The sequence below is a fragment of the Exophiala mesophila genome, assembly GCF_000836275.1.
Source record: "Exophiala mesophila strain CBS 40295 unplaced genomic scaffold supercont1.2, whole genome shotgun sequence".
Classification (NCBI taxonomy): domain Eukaryota; kingdom Fungi; phylum Ascomycota; class Eurotiomycetes; order Chaetothyriales; family Herpotrichiellaceae; genus Exophiala; species Exophiala mesophila.
Window position 1 is genome coordinate 1,935,894 of NW_015622505.1, and position 12,217 is coordinate 1,948,110.

General features: G+C 49.9%; 4 protein-coding genes across 4 annotated transcripts; 1 reads left to right on the plus strand and 3 right to left on the minus strand.

Moving 5' to 3' along the window:
• Nucleotides 1-1,359: 1,359 nt before the first annotated feature.
• PV10_02540 (uncharacterized protein) lies at nt 1,360-2,678 on the minus strand. The gene is made up of 2 exons (XM_016366864.1): nt 2,483-2,678; nt 1,360-2,396 (listed from the first exon to the last, which is right to left on the minus strand). Exons 1-2 carry the CDS (start codon nt 2,531-2,533, stop codon nt 1,905-1,907), a joined length of 543 nt encoding a protein of 180 aa, XP_016226382.1. The 5' UTR covers nt 2,534-2,678; the 3' UTR covers nt 1,360-1,904.
• Nucleotides 2,679-5,248: 2,570 nt separating this feature from the next.
• On the minus strand, nt 5,249-9,425 carry PV10_02541 (uncharacterized protein). Its single transcript, XM_016366865.1, has 2 exons — nt 5,573-9,425; nt 5,249-5,507 (listed from the first exon to the last, which is right to left on the minus strand). Exons 1-2 carry the CDS (start codon nt 8,927-8,929, stop codon nt 5,268-5,270), a joined length of 3,597 nt encoding a protein of 1,198 aa, XP_016226383.1. The 5' UTR covers nt 8,930-9,425; the 3' UTR covers nt 5,249-5,267.
• A 569-nt stretch (nt 9,426-9,994) lies between these two features.
• PV10_02542 (uncharacterized protein) lies at nt 9,995-11,145 on the plus strand. The gene has a single exon (XM_016366866.1). It carries the CDS (start codon nt 10,005-10,007, stop codon nt 11,043-11,045), a length of 1,041 nt encoding a protein of 346 aa, XP_016226384.1. The 5' UTR covers nt 9,995-10,004; the 3' UTR covers nt 11,046-11,145.
• Nucleotides 11,073-12,090, minus strand: PV10_02543 (uncharacterized protein). Its single transcript, XM_016366867.1, has 3 exons — nt 12,011-12,090; nt 11,900-11,955; nt 11,073-11,798 (listed from the first exon to the last, which is right to left on the minus strand). Exons 1-3 carry the CDS (start codon nt 12,018-12,020, stop codon nt 11,454-11,456), a joined length of 411 nt encoding a protein of 136 aa, XP_016226385.1. The 5' UTR covers nt 12,021-12,090; the 3' UTR covers nt 11,073-11,453.
• Nucleotides 12,091-12,217: the final 127 nt, after the last annotated feature.

A 12,217-nucleotide genomic window follows, 5' to 3' on the forward strand; every position in this document is an offset into this window, starting at 1 on the left:
AAAAGGCAACGCATCACACCGTACATTAATGCTTCGCAGCGAGTCGCAGGACCCAATGGACGAGAGTCCAGGAACATGGCAGTTTCTCGGTCCCGTACGAGGTCTTCCGGACCATTGGCACATTGATGCGACGGTGTTTCGCCCGGTTCCTAACGAACTGTATATCTGCTACTCCGGCTGGCCGTTGGGCGATCATTCGGATACGCAGCAGGATTTGTTTATCATGCAGATGGCGAATCCCGAGGAAGCCGTGCCGGGGACGTTGACGTGTATATCGAGAGCGGTATTACCATGGGAACGACCTGATGGTGGGCGTCGTGGCGTCAATGAAGGTCCAACGTGGTTGTCGATCCCGGGGTTTCAGGGGATTGTATACAGTGCCAATGGGAGTTGGACGAGTGATTATCAACTCGGTCTTGTAAGATGGACGGGCGGAAACCCGCGTGATGAGCGATCATGGCAGAAACGTCATACGCCTTTACTGGTCAGTGATGGTGCGGTCGGAGGACCTTTTGGACCGGGTCATGCTTCTTTCATCTTGTCTCCTTACTCCAACAACATGATCTTCTGCATCTATCATGCCACGGAACGGCATGGCGAGGGATGGAGGAATCGCAAAGCGAGGGTTTTGTGTCTTAGACCAGATAATTTCCATCCGAATGCACCGCCGGTTTGCTGTGCAAATGGTTTACAGATGAATCCAGGGACGGGGCCTAGGCCTGCTGCTGCTGCAAGGCAGCAGAATGTTTTTGAGCAACAACAGCAGTACAAACAACAACAACAACAGCAGCAGGAAAAGGGCTTCATGAGTCGGGTTATGAGGAAGTTGAATAGTTTTTGACTCTTGTTGTTTGGGGAGAGAAGGTTTGAGGCGTTGGAAAAAGAACAAGTAGGGCTCGTGTCACAGGCATGGCTCCTAATGTGGATGAGGGAGAAACACCACGAACAACACACCGAGAAACAGGAAGTACATAGTGGGTACAGTATACTTGCCTAGATGGCAAGTGTTTGAACGAACATACGATTTCTAGACTAAGGATGGGTAGGAAAAAGATGGCAGAACACCAGAAAGATTGACGATATTAATGAATGATAATTGTCAAAGGACGGATTTACGAAACGTGGACATCTGGATAGATAGACTCGGGCCTTTCTCCACAGAAACGCGTGTTGTTAATGATCATGCTTGTATTCAATCGACACGGGCAGTAAAAGAGCAAGATATTGGCGAGATCCAATATCATAACGAGCTTGATATTGACATTGGATTCTTCTAGGAGGGAGTGTTGGGATATATGACGTCACTGACATGTGCAGACAATTCTTCTTGGCTGTTGGCATATTCTTCGCAATTTGCTGCACAAGATCAAGGTCCCTCGAGAGACTCAAATGACAATGAGATTAGATTGCTATAGAGTGTCCATAATTACAAAGATAACATCGGAATGGACGATGGACTGTTTTATAGAGACGTCAGCTTCCATCGGGATGGAGGAAGATACGCCTCGATTTCATTGAGCGCGTCTATGCATATCAAAGAATGATTCTATATCATAAGATGGAGTCGAAAAGTTCCACAAACAAAGACGCTGTTCAGAGAATACCATGCCTGTCGCGAACTGTATGTCCCCGTTGAGAAAAACATGGTGCACCACAGGTTCTCTGGGCATAACAAACCGCTCTTCATGGCCGTCCGTAAACAGAGGACAAGCCACAATCAAGCACTGCATCAAAGCCAAAATAATCAACCACTAACTCGCTTGACCCAGAAGATGATGATTCAACAGCGCTCTCTGTTTTGCTGAACATGTTGCCCAGGAGGCAGGGTATCGTGTTAGGTTATGGAACCGTTTGTACAAAAGGGTAGTCTGATGGGCAAAGAGTCGAGGCCGAGGATGAGATGACTATTTGCTGGTCTTTTCCTGGACGACTTCCTTGGCTTCTTCCTTCTTGGTCTGGAGGAAGGAGCTGACATATTTGAGAACATCTGAAGTCAAGACAAGAGAAGTGGTGATGACGGCCTTTCCACTGGTGACATAGCTCTCGCCACCAATCTTTTTGTACTCTTCACTGTATGTGCTCAAAGCCCAGTCCTTTGTCTCGCCGGCCTTTTGGAGAGGCCAGTGGGCATAGCTGAAAAGGGTGCCCTTGATCTCCTTGGTCTCGGTCTTGACAATGGGCACCTTTTCGTCGAATTTGGAAAGGAACTTGTCACCGAGTTCGTCTGCTTTGACAACATAAGGTTTGGCGTAGGCTGCTGGTGTCTGAAAATATGAAAGGTTGGGCTTGACAAATTTGGTGTAGCTAGCGTTGGTGAAGTCGATGGACTTTGCGCCGTAGGGATTCTCTTTGACAACGGTGATGGAGTCAGAGACGAGAGGGTATGACGTCAAGTGCTGTAACAAGGGAGTTAGTCAAGGCATGGATGAGACGCGATCTTGGAGAGGATAGGACCAGGTGAATCAGGCAGAGGGCGACTTACCGAGAGGAAGGCAGAGTGAGGCATGTCGCCGTTAACAGTAGCGTCACCCATGATGATTGTGATGAGGAGGTAGAGATGAGTGAACTGGAAGATTAGAATCGAGTCAAGTTGGGGATGCAAGAGATTGAGAGAGAAGAAGACAGCAGGAGGGCAAGTTAAAGTGTCACGGGAAAATGGTCGGCAGGGAATGTTGAGGATGGCAAAGACAAGGCAGGCGCGATGGGCAGGCACATGGTAAGAAGTGGAATATTGCACATGCACATGCTTTGCATGAGGCGGAAGGTGGGTGAGTGGGTGAGTGGGTTGTTAGGGTTGGTTACAAGGGGCGGGATTGACATGTGAAAGAAAGGATCCTAGGCATACCAGTGCCAGGTGTGCCAGGGCATCGGGATCAACCTGTGGTGCTTGCCTTTACCTAACGAGTAATAAAGTACCTTTAGTGGTGGGTCCTGTGGCGGCTGAAATTATCCGAATGTGTACACAGATGGTAGATGCGTTTTGTATTGCCGTATAGTGTGTGGGGCTAGAGTCCAAGGACAAAGAACGATAAAGATAGAGGTTTGAAGGGGGCTTAGAAGATGAAGAAGAGAGGGAAATACAAATTCCAGTGTCTTATTAAGAGGCAAGAGTACCTAAGTACCTAGGTAGTAGTCAATGTTGAGTTCTTGCAAGTTATGAGGTCTAGGCACCACAGAAAGCAGGCGCGCCAAAGACCTCGTTTCGAATGTGGAAAGGCGCGTGGGAGGAAAGAGAGGTCGATGTCATTTCATGTCTACTGCATGCATCTATCACTCCGTCTTACCGGCTGGGGTTTGGGCACCCTCATGATCGACTAGAGGACAGGAAACGGGGATGGAGATCGAGACGAGGATACTGAGTTACACAGGTAAGAAAAGTCATGTAAGGAGTAATGGATGTCCACGGAAGGTATTGCAAGTGCAAACGCGCTTGGATATATAAATCCATATATGCATATCTACACCGCAGTCTACCTGATAAGTAAACCCCTCCGTACTTGTCCCTCACTTGGTTTTCGCAAGCCAACGAGCTGCCTAACGGTGCTCACCTCGTATAGCAAAGATCACGCATACCTGGGCACTCTTTGTATACGAGGTCGAGGTTACCTTGCCTCATCATGCCCACAATCCCCCCACTATTTGGTTTATCTCTCTGAACGATGACATCCCAGTTTGACCCCCATGCGTGGCAACGATGCGAGGCAGGTACGTGTATTCTTAGGCAACACAATTGTTTGGCTTGGATGCCTGGGGAAAGTGCGCCCTGCCTTGCCATGGGAGCGTGCCTACCGTTTCAGGGTAGAAGCTACGTGGCCGCCAAGCGCGGGAGGAGAAAGGAAGGGACAAGGAAAGAGCAAGGAAAGAACAACAACCTTGACTATTTTGCATGTGAAAGTTACTCATAGGTACTACTGAACCACCTAGGTGTTCTTTTAAATGTATTATAGGCTACCTAAGCTACCCTACTACTATAGATACTAAATTACCCATCGGTCGTCTCCCACGAGTCTGCAATATCTAGGTACTGAGTACTCTACTATATTTGGCTTTGTTTATCCGTACACACGGTACGATGGGTTCAAGGGTCTTTGAAGCACAGTGGCACTCTTCAGAGTTTCAATCCCCTAGACTTAATCCCCCATTCACTATCAACATGGGTCTCATTTCCGTTCCCATTGCGTCACCTTATCTCTCGTGTCTTTGTCTTTCCCCCGTACATACTACGTATCCTGATAGTCAAGCCACATGTCAGTGGCAAACAACCAGTCTCCTTACTCCGTATATCTTCCCAATCTTTCAACTTCCCAGCAATCAGGTTTCCCATCGTCACTTTCTCGTTGGTCAGAACCTTGTCTCATGCCTGTTCGGCTTCCGAAGACCTTCTCTCCCCGCCAGACTCGAACCACAGCCACGTTCAATTCGATAGGACTGTGTTGTGCGTACGTAGAATGCCATGCATGACTTCTTTTATTACACCTCATTCTTGACCATCATCGCTCCACCGATTCACATTAGTGCCATCGCCATGACACGGTGGGGCTTTGGGATCGTTCCGTCGCGCTGCCTACGGGAATGGACACGCGGTACATAGTGCTGTACACTAATTTATACTGCTCAACTTGTGACTAGAGCATGACTTGACTTCAGAACACTTTCACCTTGATATGGTGTGATCTGGCACCTGTCTATCATTCGGTTTCAAACTACTAACTCAAGTCGGTCACTGCTTCACTCGTCGACAACCTCGCCTCGGATTCTCACATGTCAGAGCCTGTTTGTTCCATTTCCGGCGATTTCCATGTTGTGCATCACCCCCAACAACTCTACGGAGTAGGCCTCAGATGCGCAATCATGCTTCAAGTCTGCCCGCCATCCCTGTACCTGCACGCGCGGTATCCACAATAGCTCCAGAAGCACTGTTCTCTCCCTCCAATACTGAGAATCAGTTCTCGTCTGTGAATGTATCTCAGCGGGGACGGTCGGCGTCGGCATCTGCAACGCAGCTTTCTTCGCATCGTGATACTTTCCATCTGAACCACTGTCACTCCTGCCATTCCCTTTCCCCGTTGTCCCGTGTCTAACCTTGAATTGCTGGTCCACCTGTCACTTGCTGCAGGACGACAAGCCACAGGGCCATTCCCATCTCCGCCAACCCGCACTGCTGCGACACATTGATGCTCTGCGAACCCATGCGAGTTCTGCATGCGAGCCTCGTCTGTCAGCGCTCTCGTCTCCCTCCCCCCCCCTCGCCCCCCTCGCCCATTCATTCATGCCTCAAAGCTGTCAAAACCATCTGGTACGAGCCATCCGTGATTCCGACATGCTCGTCGGTACGCTGCCATAGCTTCGCCCGTGCCATATTGTTGAGCATAGCGACCGTGTCCGCCTGTTTGGCCATTGATAAGACGGGCTGGCCGCTCTTCGTCAGACAATGCCAGTCGCACTTGAAGTAGGATGCTGTCCATCGATAGTGCCGCCGTCCAGCCACTATTGGTCAAAACCTCCATCTAGAATCATCGTTAGCCTTTCATTTGCCCGTACTGTTCTACTCCGACATGCATCAGTCACTTACACACATGGCTCCTCCCTCAGTCACGTTGCCCCCACCGCCCTGCTGAAATGGGAGAAATCGTGGGCTGACAACCCGGATGAATGGCGGCGTGAATGGAAAACTTGGCTGGAATCGCACTTCCAGTACCAAAGAGGTCAACCCCGCCGCTTTCATGTCCTTGGACAATGGCAAGTCACGTGGGAAGCTGTGCAATTCCACAATCCATTGATATAGGTTGCTGACATGGCTTGGATCAATGTACCATCCCAACTTTGATGCCGGTGTGCTTTCCTGCACTTCCATCATTTCCCGAAACGACCGCATAAGTGCCTGCGACGATGATGTCGTAGCGTTTTTCGGTGCTGACAAGAATATGATCCCCTCCACATTTAACATTCCTGGAACGAAGTCGGTTTCTTCCTCCTGGGCTTGGTCACCACTAAGAATGTCCGAGGCGGTGGCGGTGGCGACCTTGCTTTTGCCAGCTTCGTTCACCACACCTTCCTGTCCTTCATCCGCCAAATGCGTCGACAACAAGGCCAAATCGTCCTCGTCTGAAGTGATGCTCTTAGCATCGTCTTCCATACGTTCTGCAGTAGCGAGGTCCGTCTCGATCATCATCTTTGACCGCTTCTGAGTTCCATTGTCGCTCGCTTGTTGTACCAAGCCAGGTCGTCGAGACTTTGGCACTGCAGTAACAGGGATCTTGACGCGGGATCCTAGCTCGTTGAGGACCGGCCGGCCAGGAGCTTGTTCGTACTCGCACAGCGTATGGTCTGACGACTTCCGGACGACCACTGAGTCGCTCCGCACGAACAGATACCGCGTTTGGACCCAGTCGATGTTTGCCACCACATAATGAGGCGTGTTGCTCACAAACTTGTCCGTCCTATTCACCACCTCATTCAACGAAAGAGCCGCCCTGATGTTCAACGCTGAATGTTTCCAGCAAACCGCGGCCGAAGCCTGCTGATTAGGATTCCGGGAAACTGACGGTCCTGAATAGTACAAGCTTGTGCTAGCCGTGGGGCTCATGTAGACACCATTCCCATAAGCGCGCCCGTTCACGACTCGATCGTAACGAAGTCCCTGACGGACGATCGAGTGCCAGTTACCCAAATTGCTGCCATGCCAGGCCCATAAGCTCGGGTGCCTTGACGCTGATGTCTCCTTCTTCATGCATTCCACAAATCTATTCTCTTTGTCGGGAGCACCCTGAGCAAACCGGAATTGAATCCATTTGTCCATCTCTCTGACTTCGTCTGGACCAGGAGTTAGGTGAATCGCCGTGTCAATCTCCTCCATGCCATCCACCTGCATGATGTAAGATCGATTCGAAGCAATGATCCACCGGAGTATACTGAGTGCCGAGTCTGAAATTCGTTGCTTCCATCCACTCAACGAACCTGTATCTCTTGCCTCCAGATAGTCACACATGTCCTGGACGCTCGGCAGCGTCTCCAACAATACCTTGATGGCATAATGCTGTTGATCCTCGGCCAGATCATCGAAATTGTTCTCGTACAGACAGCAGTCAACCCGTGCATCTGCGACGCCCGATGAGCTATTGTCAGAACGTGATGCAGGTTCAGAGCGTGACGACTTCTTTGGCGCCGGCTTCTGGGACTTCTGTGGCGATGCTCCACTGACCATAGAGTCCGGAAAACTAATGTAAACAGTGGGAAGCTCGATCTTGTCCACACAGCAGTGAATAAAACCCTCGCCGGAATGTGGAACGAGAACAAGCCAAGCACCCGGTCTCAAGGCTTTGAACCGGTTGAGATCTCCGTCTTTTATATGGAGTTCCTGTGTCCCCGACTTGTAATCACAAGCAACGGGATTGACTGGCAGAGAAGACGAAGCTGTCGGCTGAGGTGGGCTAGATGATTGTCCGTTCCTAAGACTGCCTGAATCCCGAAATGGCAGAAGAGGAACCATGACATTCAAGCCTACAGGCAAAACTTTCAGGGATCCTTGGCATGCGGCAACATAGCAAAAGCTGATGAGCAGATCCACGACGTATGGCTGAGTCTTGATCTCCCATTCGATTTCTGGACCAAACCCCAGTGACATGTATTGATATAGGCAGAGGGGCTTGGAGCAGACATATGGCTTGAGCGCTTCAAACTTCTCTTCCATAGGACAGTGACATACGAGACAGAACTCGGTACATCGAATAACGTGTCGCAGGAGAAATTGCATGGCCACCAGTGGAAGGGAGAGCTCATTGTCTCGGGCAGTCTCGAAGTGGTCTGCATTAGCAACGGGTGCAAAAAGTGTGCTGCTGTCCCTAGCGTCACTATGATTCGAAGGTACGATGCTGGACCGATCTTCCTCTGAGCTCGAAATGCCCAGTGCGAGCACGAACTTTTCCGCTCCAAGCCAATTCAAGCCAAAATCGAGTCGAGACTGGATGATATGAGGAAGGAAGTCTTGCATGAGCTGCAACATTGGCTTGCCAATGAACAATGGCTCTAGCTGACCTTCATGATCAGCCATGGGTGCATTCGATTGATTGACCGCTGGCTTTTGGACCTTGTTGCCTTGAAAGGCTTTGTTGATATCTTGAGGGCAAGGCTTGTAATGCTGGCAAAGACCAATTCGCAAATCTATATCGGGAGCAAAGCTCTGGCGTGTCACGACATAGTCAAGCGTGCGATACCCGGAGGGATAGCTGATCATTAGCAGCAGGTACTTTTTGCGACAGAATTTCCAGGCTTGCATGACTTCTTCAGAAAGTCCAAGTTTGCCCACGCGGATTGAAACACAAAGCACGGCAGACTTGGAGAGATCGCCGTGGACACCGACACGAAATCCTGCGTCTTTGACTGCTCTGAGATCAGCCCATCGTCTCTCAGCGGCACCCATCTCAGAGACTGAGGTAGCCTTTGCATGAGATAAGCGAGGGATATTTGTAGCGCCTTTGGGCATCTCATCAAAACCGAACTGCCAGTCGTTCTCTTCCTCGATGTCAAAGTCAAAGTCTGACGCGTCCGAAAGGTTTCGCTGAGGGTCCTCAAAGCCAAGTTCCGGTGACTGAATGCCAGTAGTGAGAGCTTTCGTCATGGCAAGGGAGAGATCGGTAAGGAGGGTTGACAGAACCTTGCCGTGAGCATGTTTGGAGTGGGATTCCAGAACACGAGGGATGACATCGTGGAGGTTCTCCGAATCAGTGAAGAGCATGAACGAGTTTCCGTCGGGGTATTGGTCAAGATCAGTGGTGCAACATTGTACCTGGACGTGGATGGGGAGGTCTCCGTTGTGGTAAGTGTAGCGACAACTGACTACGCCTTCGTCTGGATTGTGGACGTTTTCGATATCTGGTATCGTAGAGAAACTGAGTTCCTCAAGATGCTGGAGAAACACCTTTCGGCCCATGTCGCTGATGGAAGCTGTGAGCGAGGAGCAAGAGGAAGATGGAAATGTGAGGAATGATTAGGTTCAAAGGCCGCGGAGCATTCATCCACCTTGCCACAGGTCGATCAGGTTTCTCAAGGAGGAAGAACAGAGATCAGATGTGGCTGAGGAGGAGGAAAGTTGATGTATGTTGAGGTTGAGATTGAGGCAGAAAACAGAAAAGATGGAAAAGAAAGAGTGTCTGGGACTTGCCTAAGAGGTTGTTCCCAGTCCGTGAAGAAGGCAGGTCCTCATTGTGCACTAAAGCATGTGCATGCAGTAACGCAAATCAAGTAGAGAGCAGGGCACATGCCAAAGGCAACTGAAGTGACGACGTGCAGCAAACGTATATGCCATGGACAACTGTAGAGAACACAGGCAGGGAACAATTGTGAAGTTGAGGTCAAAAGTCTTGCAGAGATAACGCCAGCCAACGCCAGAGCGAAAAAGCAGCCTGTAGATGTTCTTTAGAAACGATAGACCATAGATTGAGGTGAGGATATGACAACCTCAGTCATAATCGTTCCACAGAGGTGTCCCATGTTGAGGCTGTCACGGCCATGAATCATGATGGGCGGTCACAGACATGGCGAGCCTCAGAGGCAGAGGCCGCTGAGGCTGCAGAACACGTGTTCAACACATCTGCCCAAAATCTGAAAATTTGTGAAGAGCTATAATGCACGATGCGCATGCACCGACATGCCGCATAATTCAGATGACAGTAAAGGTGATTCTTCCTTTTCTGAGGATGCTCAAAATATGGTTTAAAAGGTCGGAAGTAGTACTTACGGAGTAGCTTTGGATGCTTGACTTTTGTTAAGTGCTCACCACAAGTCGCTGATGCTTACCTACCTAGGTAAGATTCTCCTCCACTCTGCTGTGTGCATGGCCGAGATTGGTTTGGACTTTGTCTGACAAAATGTTATTGTGAATTGGCATGGTTTGTGGTCTTTTTCGCACTTGGGTCAGAATTATATCCCTTGTCAGACAGACCTCCTCTTCTCATTGACTTCCCTCAGCACAATCCAAGACAACCCAAACACCTCCCTCAAGCAGAATGTCCACTGCCTCCTCTACGACTCAACCTGGTCAAGATCCAGCCAGCCAGTTTGAGACAAGGTTACGCGAATCTCAGGACTTTGATCCAGTTTCATTCCTTAACGACAATCTTCCCGCCTTAAACTTGTCCTCACAACCCCAGACGCAGACGCAGTCGCATACACAGACGCACCCTCAGAAAGGAGACCGATCAACCCATCTACAAAATGCCTCTACCGGCACCTTGAACCTCCTATCCACTCTCAACACCTCCAATATCCGTTCTACGTCAGAATTGACCTCGTTGACTGACGACATCATTCGAAGTGGCAACCGTTTGGCGTACGAGGTGGAGGTTTTGAGGGGCGATGTCAATGGCCTGCACGATCTGTTGACAGAAGCATTACGCAATGATATCGACTTATTTGTCCGCCAGGTGTCCGCCGACCAAGAGCTAGATCCTGAAGCCGAGACAAAGGATGCCCACCAAGGCATCCAGGCGAGCCAGGAGCCGGACTTTATGATCCAGTTACGGACGTTGGAAAAGGTCAGGGCACGTCTCGAAGCCGTTATTGCCATCTTTGGAGAAGCTATGAAATGGCCTGTAGTGCCCTCAGAATTACCTGGCGGATCCAATCTCATTTCGGTCTCGGCTCCAGAACTGGGAATTCAAAGTACGGAAGAGGACGATAAAGCGAGAGAAGCTCTGAGAAATATCAGGTCTGAGATCACAGAGCTCCTCAATTCCGGCCCCGACAGCCACGCTGGTCTAGAAGCTGCGACAAGACGTGTTGAAGAGTATCGTCAGATAGCACTCTTGTGGAAGGGCACAGGAGAAGAAAAAGTACGGACTAAGTTTGTGGACACCCTGACAAGGTTGGTCGAAGATCGGAAGAGAACTCTACAATCTCAGAAAGTCTCGAGAGACACCAAAGCGGACAACGCAGCGCGACCCAGTTCAGCAATGGGCCGGATCACTAAAGCATCTAGCGAAGTCACAGGCGCTGCTGGGCTGTTCCGGAATCTTCAACGCTTGAAAGATGACCTCTACCTTGAGTAGCACACGATTGACGTTGACTTTGATGCCATCATAACGAGATATCCCAGACGAGTAATGCAATACACACCGCCGATTATGGCCGCAAACTGCACGTCAAAAATGTTTTCCACATCGGTCTTCATGATTCTTTATTGTTGTGGTCACCTTGATGCGAGGTAGTCTTCAATCGCTCTCCGCTCCACTGGTCACTCGTGTGTTGTCCAAGCCTTGACAAATGCGTCAGGCTCCACATAGATTCTTTGTAAAGTAATGCCATGTATCGACCGTCCCGTCAAACAAGAGCCACCGTCGAAATATTCCTGCGATGTTTCTGCAGACTTCAATGGGCGGACGCAAGTCTGACACACCTCGCCCTCGATTCGCTTTAAATATGCCGAGCAAAGACAACTTTTCCCAACACAATACCATCTAAAATCTCAGAGGGGTGAAGAACCATCTGTTCTTGCCACTCAGGTATCTCTCCTCCAAAGCCTTCTTGACGTTCTTCTTGGCGTCTTCTCGCTGTGAGACTTCCTTGAATGTGTCGTTTGAGATGACGTTCTTCAGTCCTTCCAACTCCAGAGTGTATCGGGTGGGCATGATGTGGTTGTAGTTGACGAGCTTGATGAATGGCTTGACCTTTGATCGCTTCTCGACTCGCTTCTTGCCCATTCGCCGGGTCACTTTCGAGGGGTAGCGCTCGATGCCTGCCACGAGGGCATATGAGAATGGGTGTGCCTTGGTGCCGGAATCGACTGGTTGGATGATGACGACCTGTAAACCCTTTTGTTAATCACTGTTGAATCGTAAAACCAGAGCGAGTGATCGACGCATGGAAGGGCGGTTGGGCGAAAAATCTCGACGTAGCTTCATACCTTTTTGCCGGCATATCGTCCCCGAGTGATGATGGCCACACGGCCGACCTTGAGAACTATTACAACGTTAGCAGACGCCAATAATGTGCGCAGGAGAAAATGCCTCCATACATTTCACCATCTTGAGGTCGACTGTCGGATTGTGGTTGAGTTGTCGCAAAGTCGTTGTGGTCGAGTCAAATTGAATGTCGACCCAAGTCGAGAAGTTGAATCATTTTGGAATTTCGCAGGCTTGGCAAGGCGAAATGTGTGGATGGCTTTGATTGGCCAGCTGCGGAACATTGATACTAGTCCCAAATAGGCCGTATGTTTACGCGC

Coding starts and splice junctions, on each gene's coding strand:
- PV10_02540 (XM_016366864.1), bottom strand. CDS start 2,533: ATGGGTGACGCTACTGTTAACGGCGACATGCCTCACTCTGCCTTCCTC. Junction 2,397..2,482: donor CTCACTCTGCCTTCCTCTCG/GTAAGTCGCCCT, acceptor CCCTTGTTACAG/CACTTGACGTCATACCCTCT.
- PV10_02541 (XM_016366865.1), bottom strand. CDS start 8,929: ATGGGCCGAAAGGTGTTTCTCCAGCATCTTGAGGAACTCAGTTTCTCT. Junction 5,508..5,572: donor CTGAGGGAGGAGCCATGTGT/GTAAGTGACTGA, acceptor CGATGATTCTAG/ATGGAGGTTTTGACCAATAG.
- PV10_02542 (XM_016366866.1), top strand. CDS start 10,005: ATGTCCACTGCCTCCTCTACGACTCAACCTGGTCAAGATCCAGCCAGC.
- PV10_02543 (XM_016366867.1), bottom strand. Junction 11,799..11,899: donor GACGATATGCCGGCAAAAAG/GTATGAAGCTAC, acceptor AAGGGTTTACAG/GTCGTCATCATCCAACCAGT.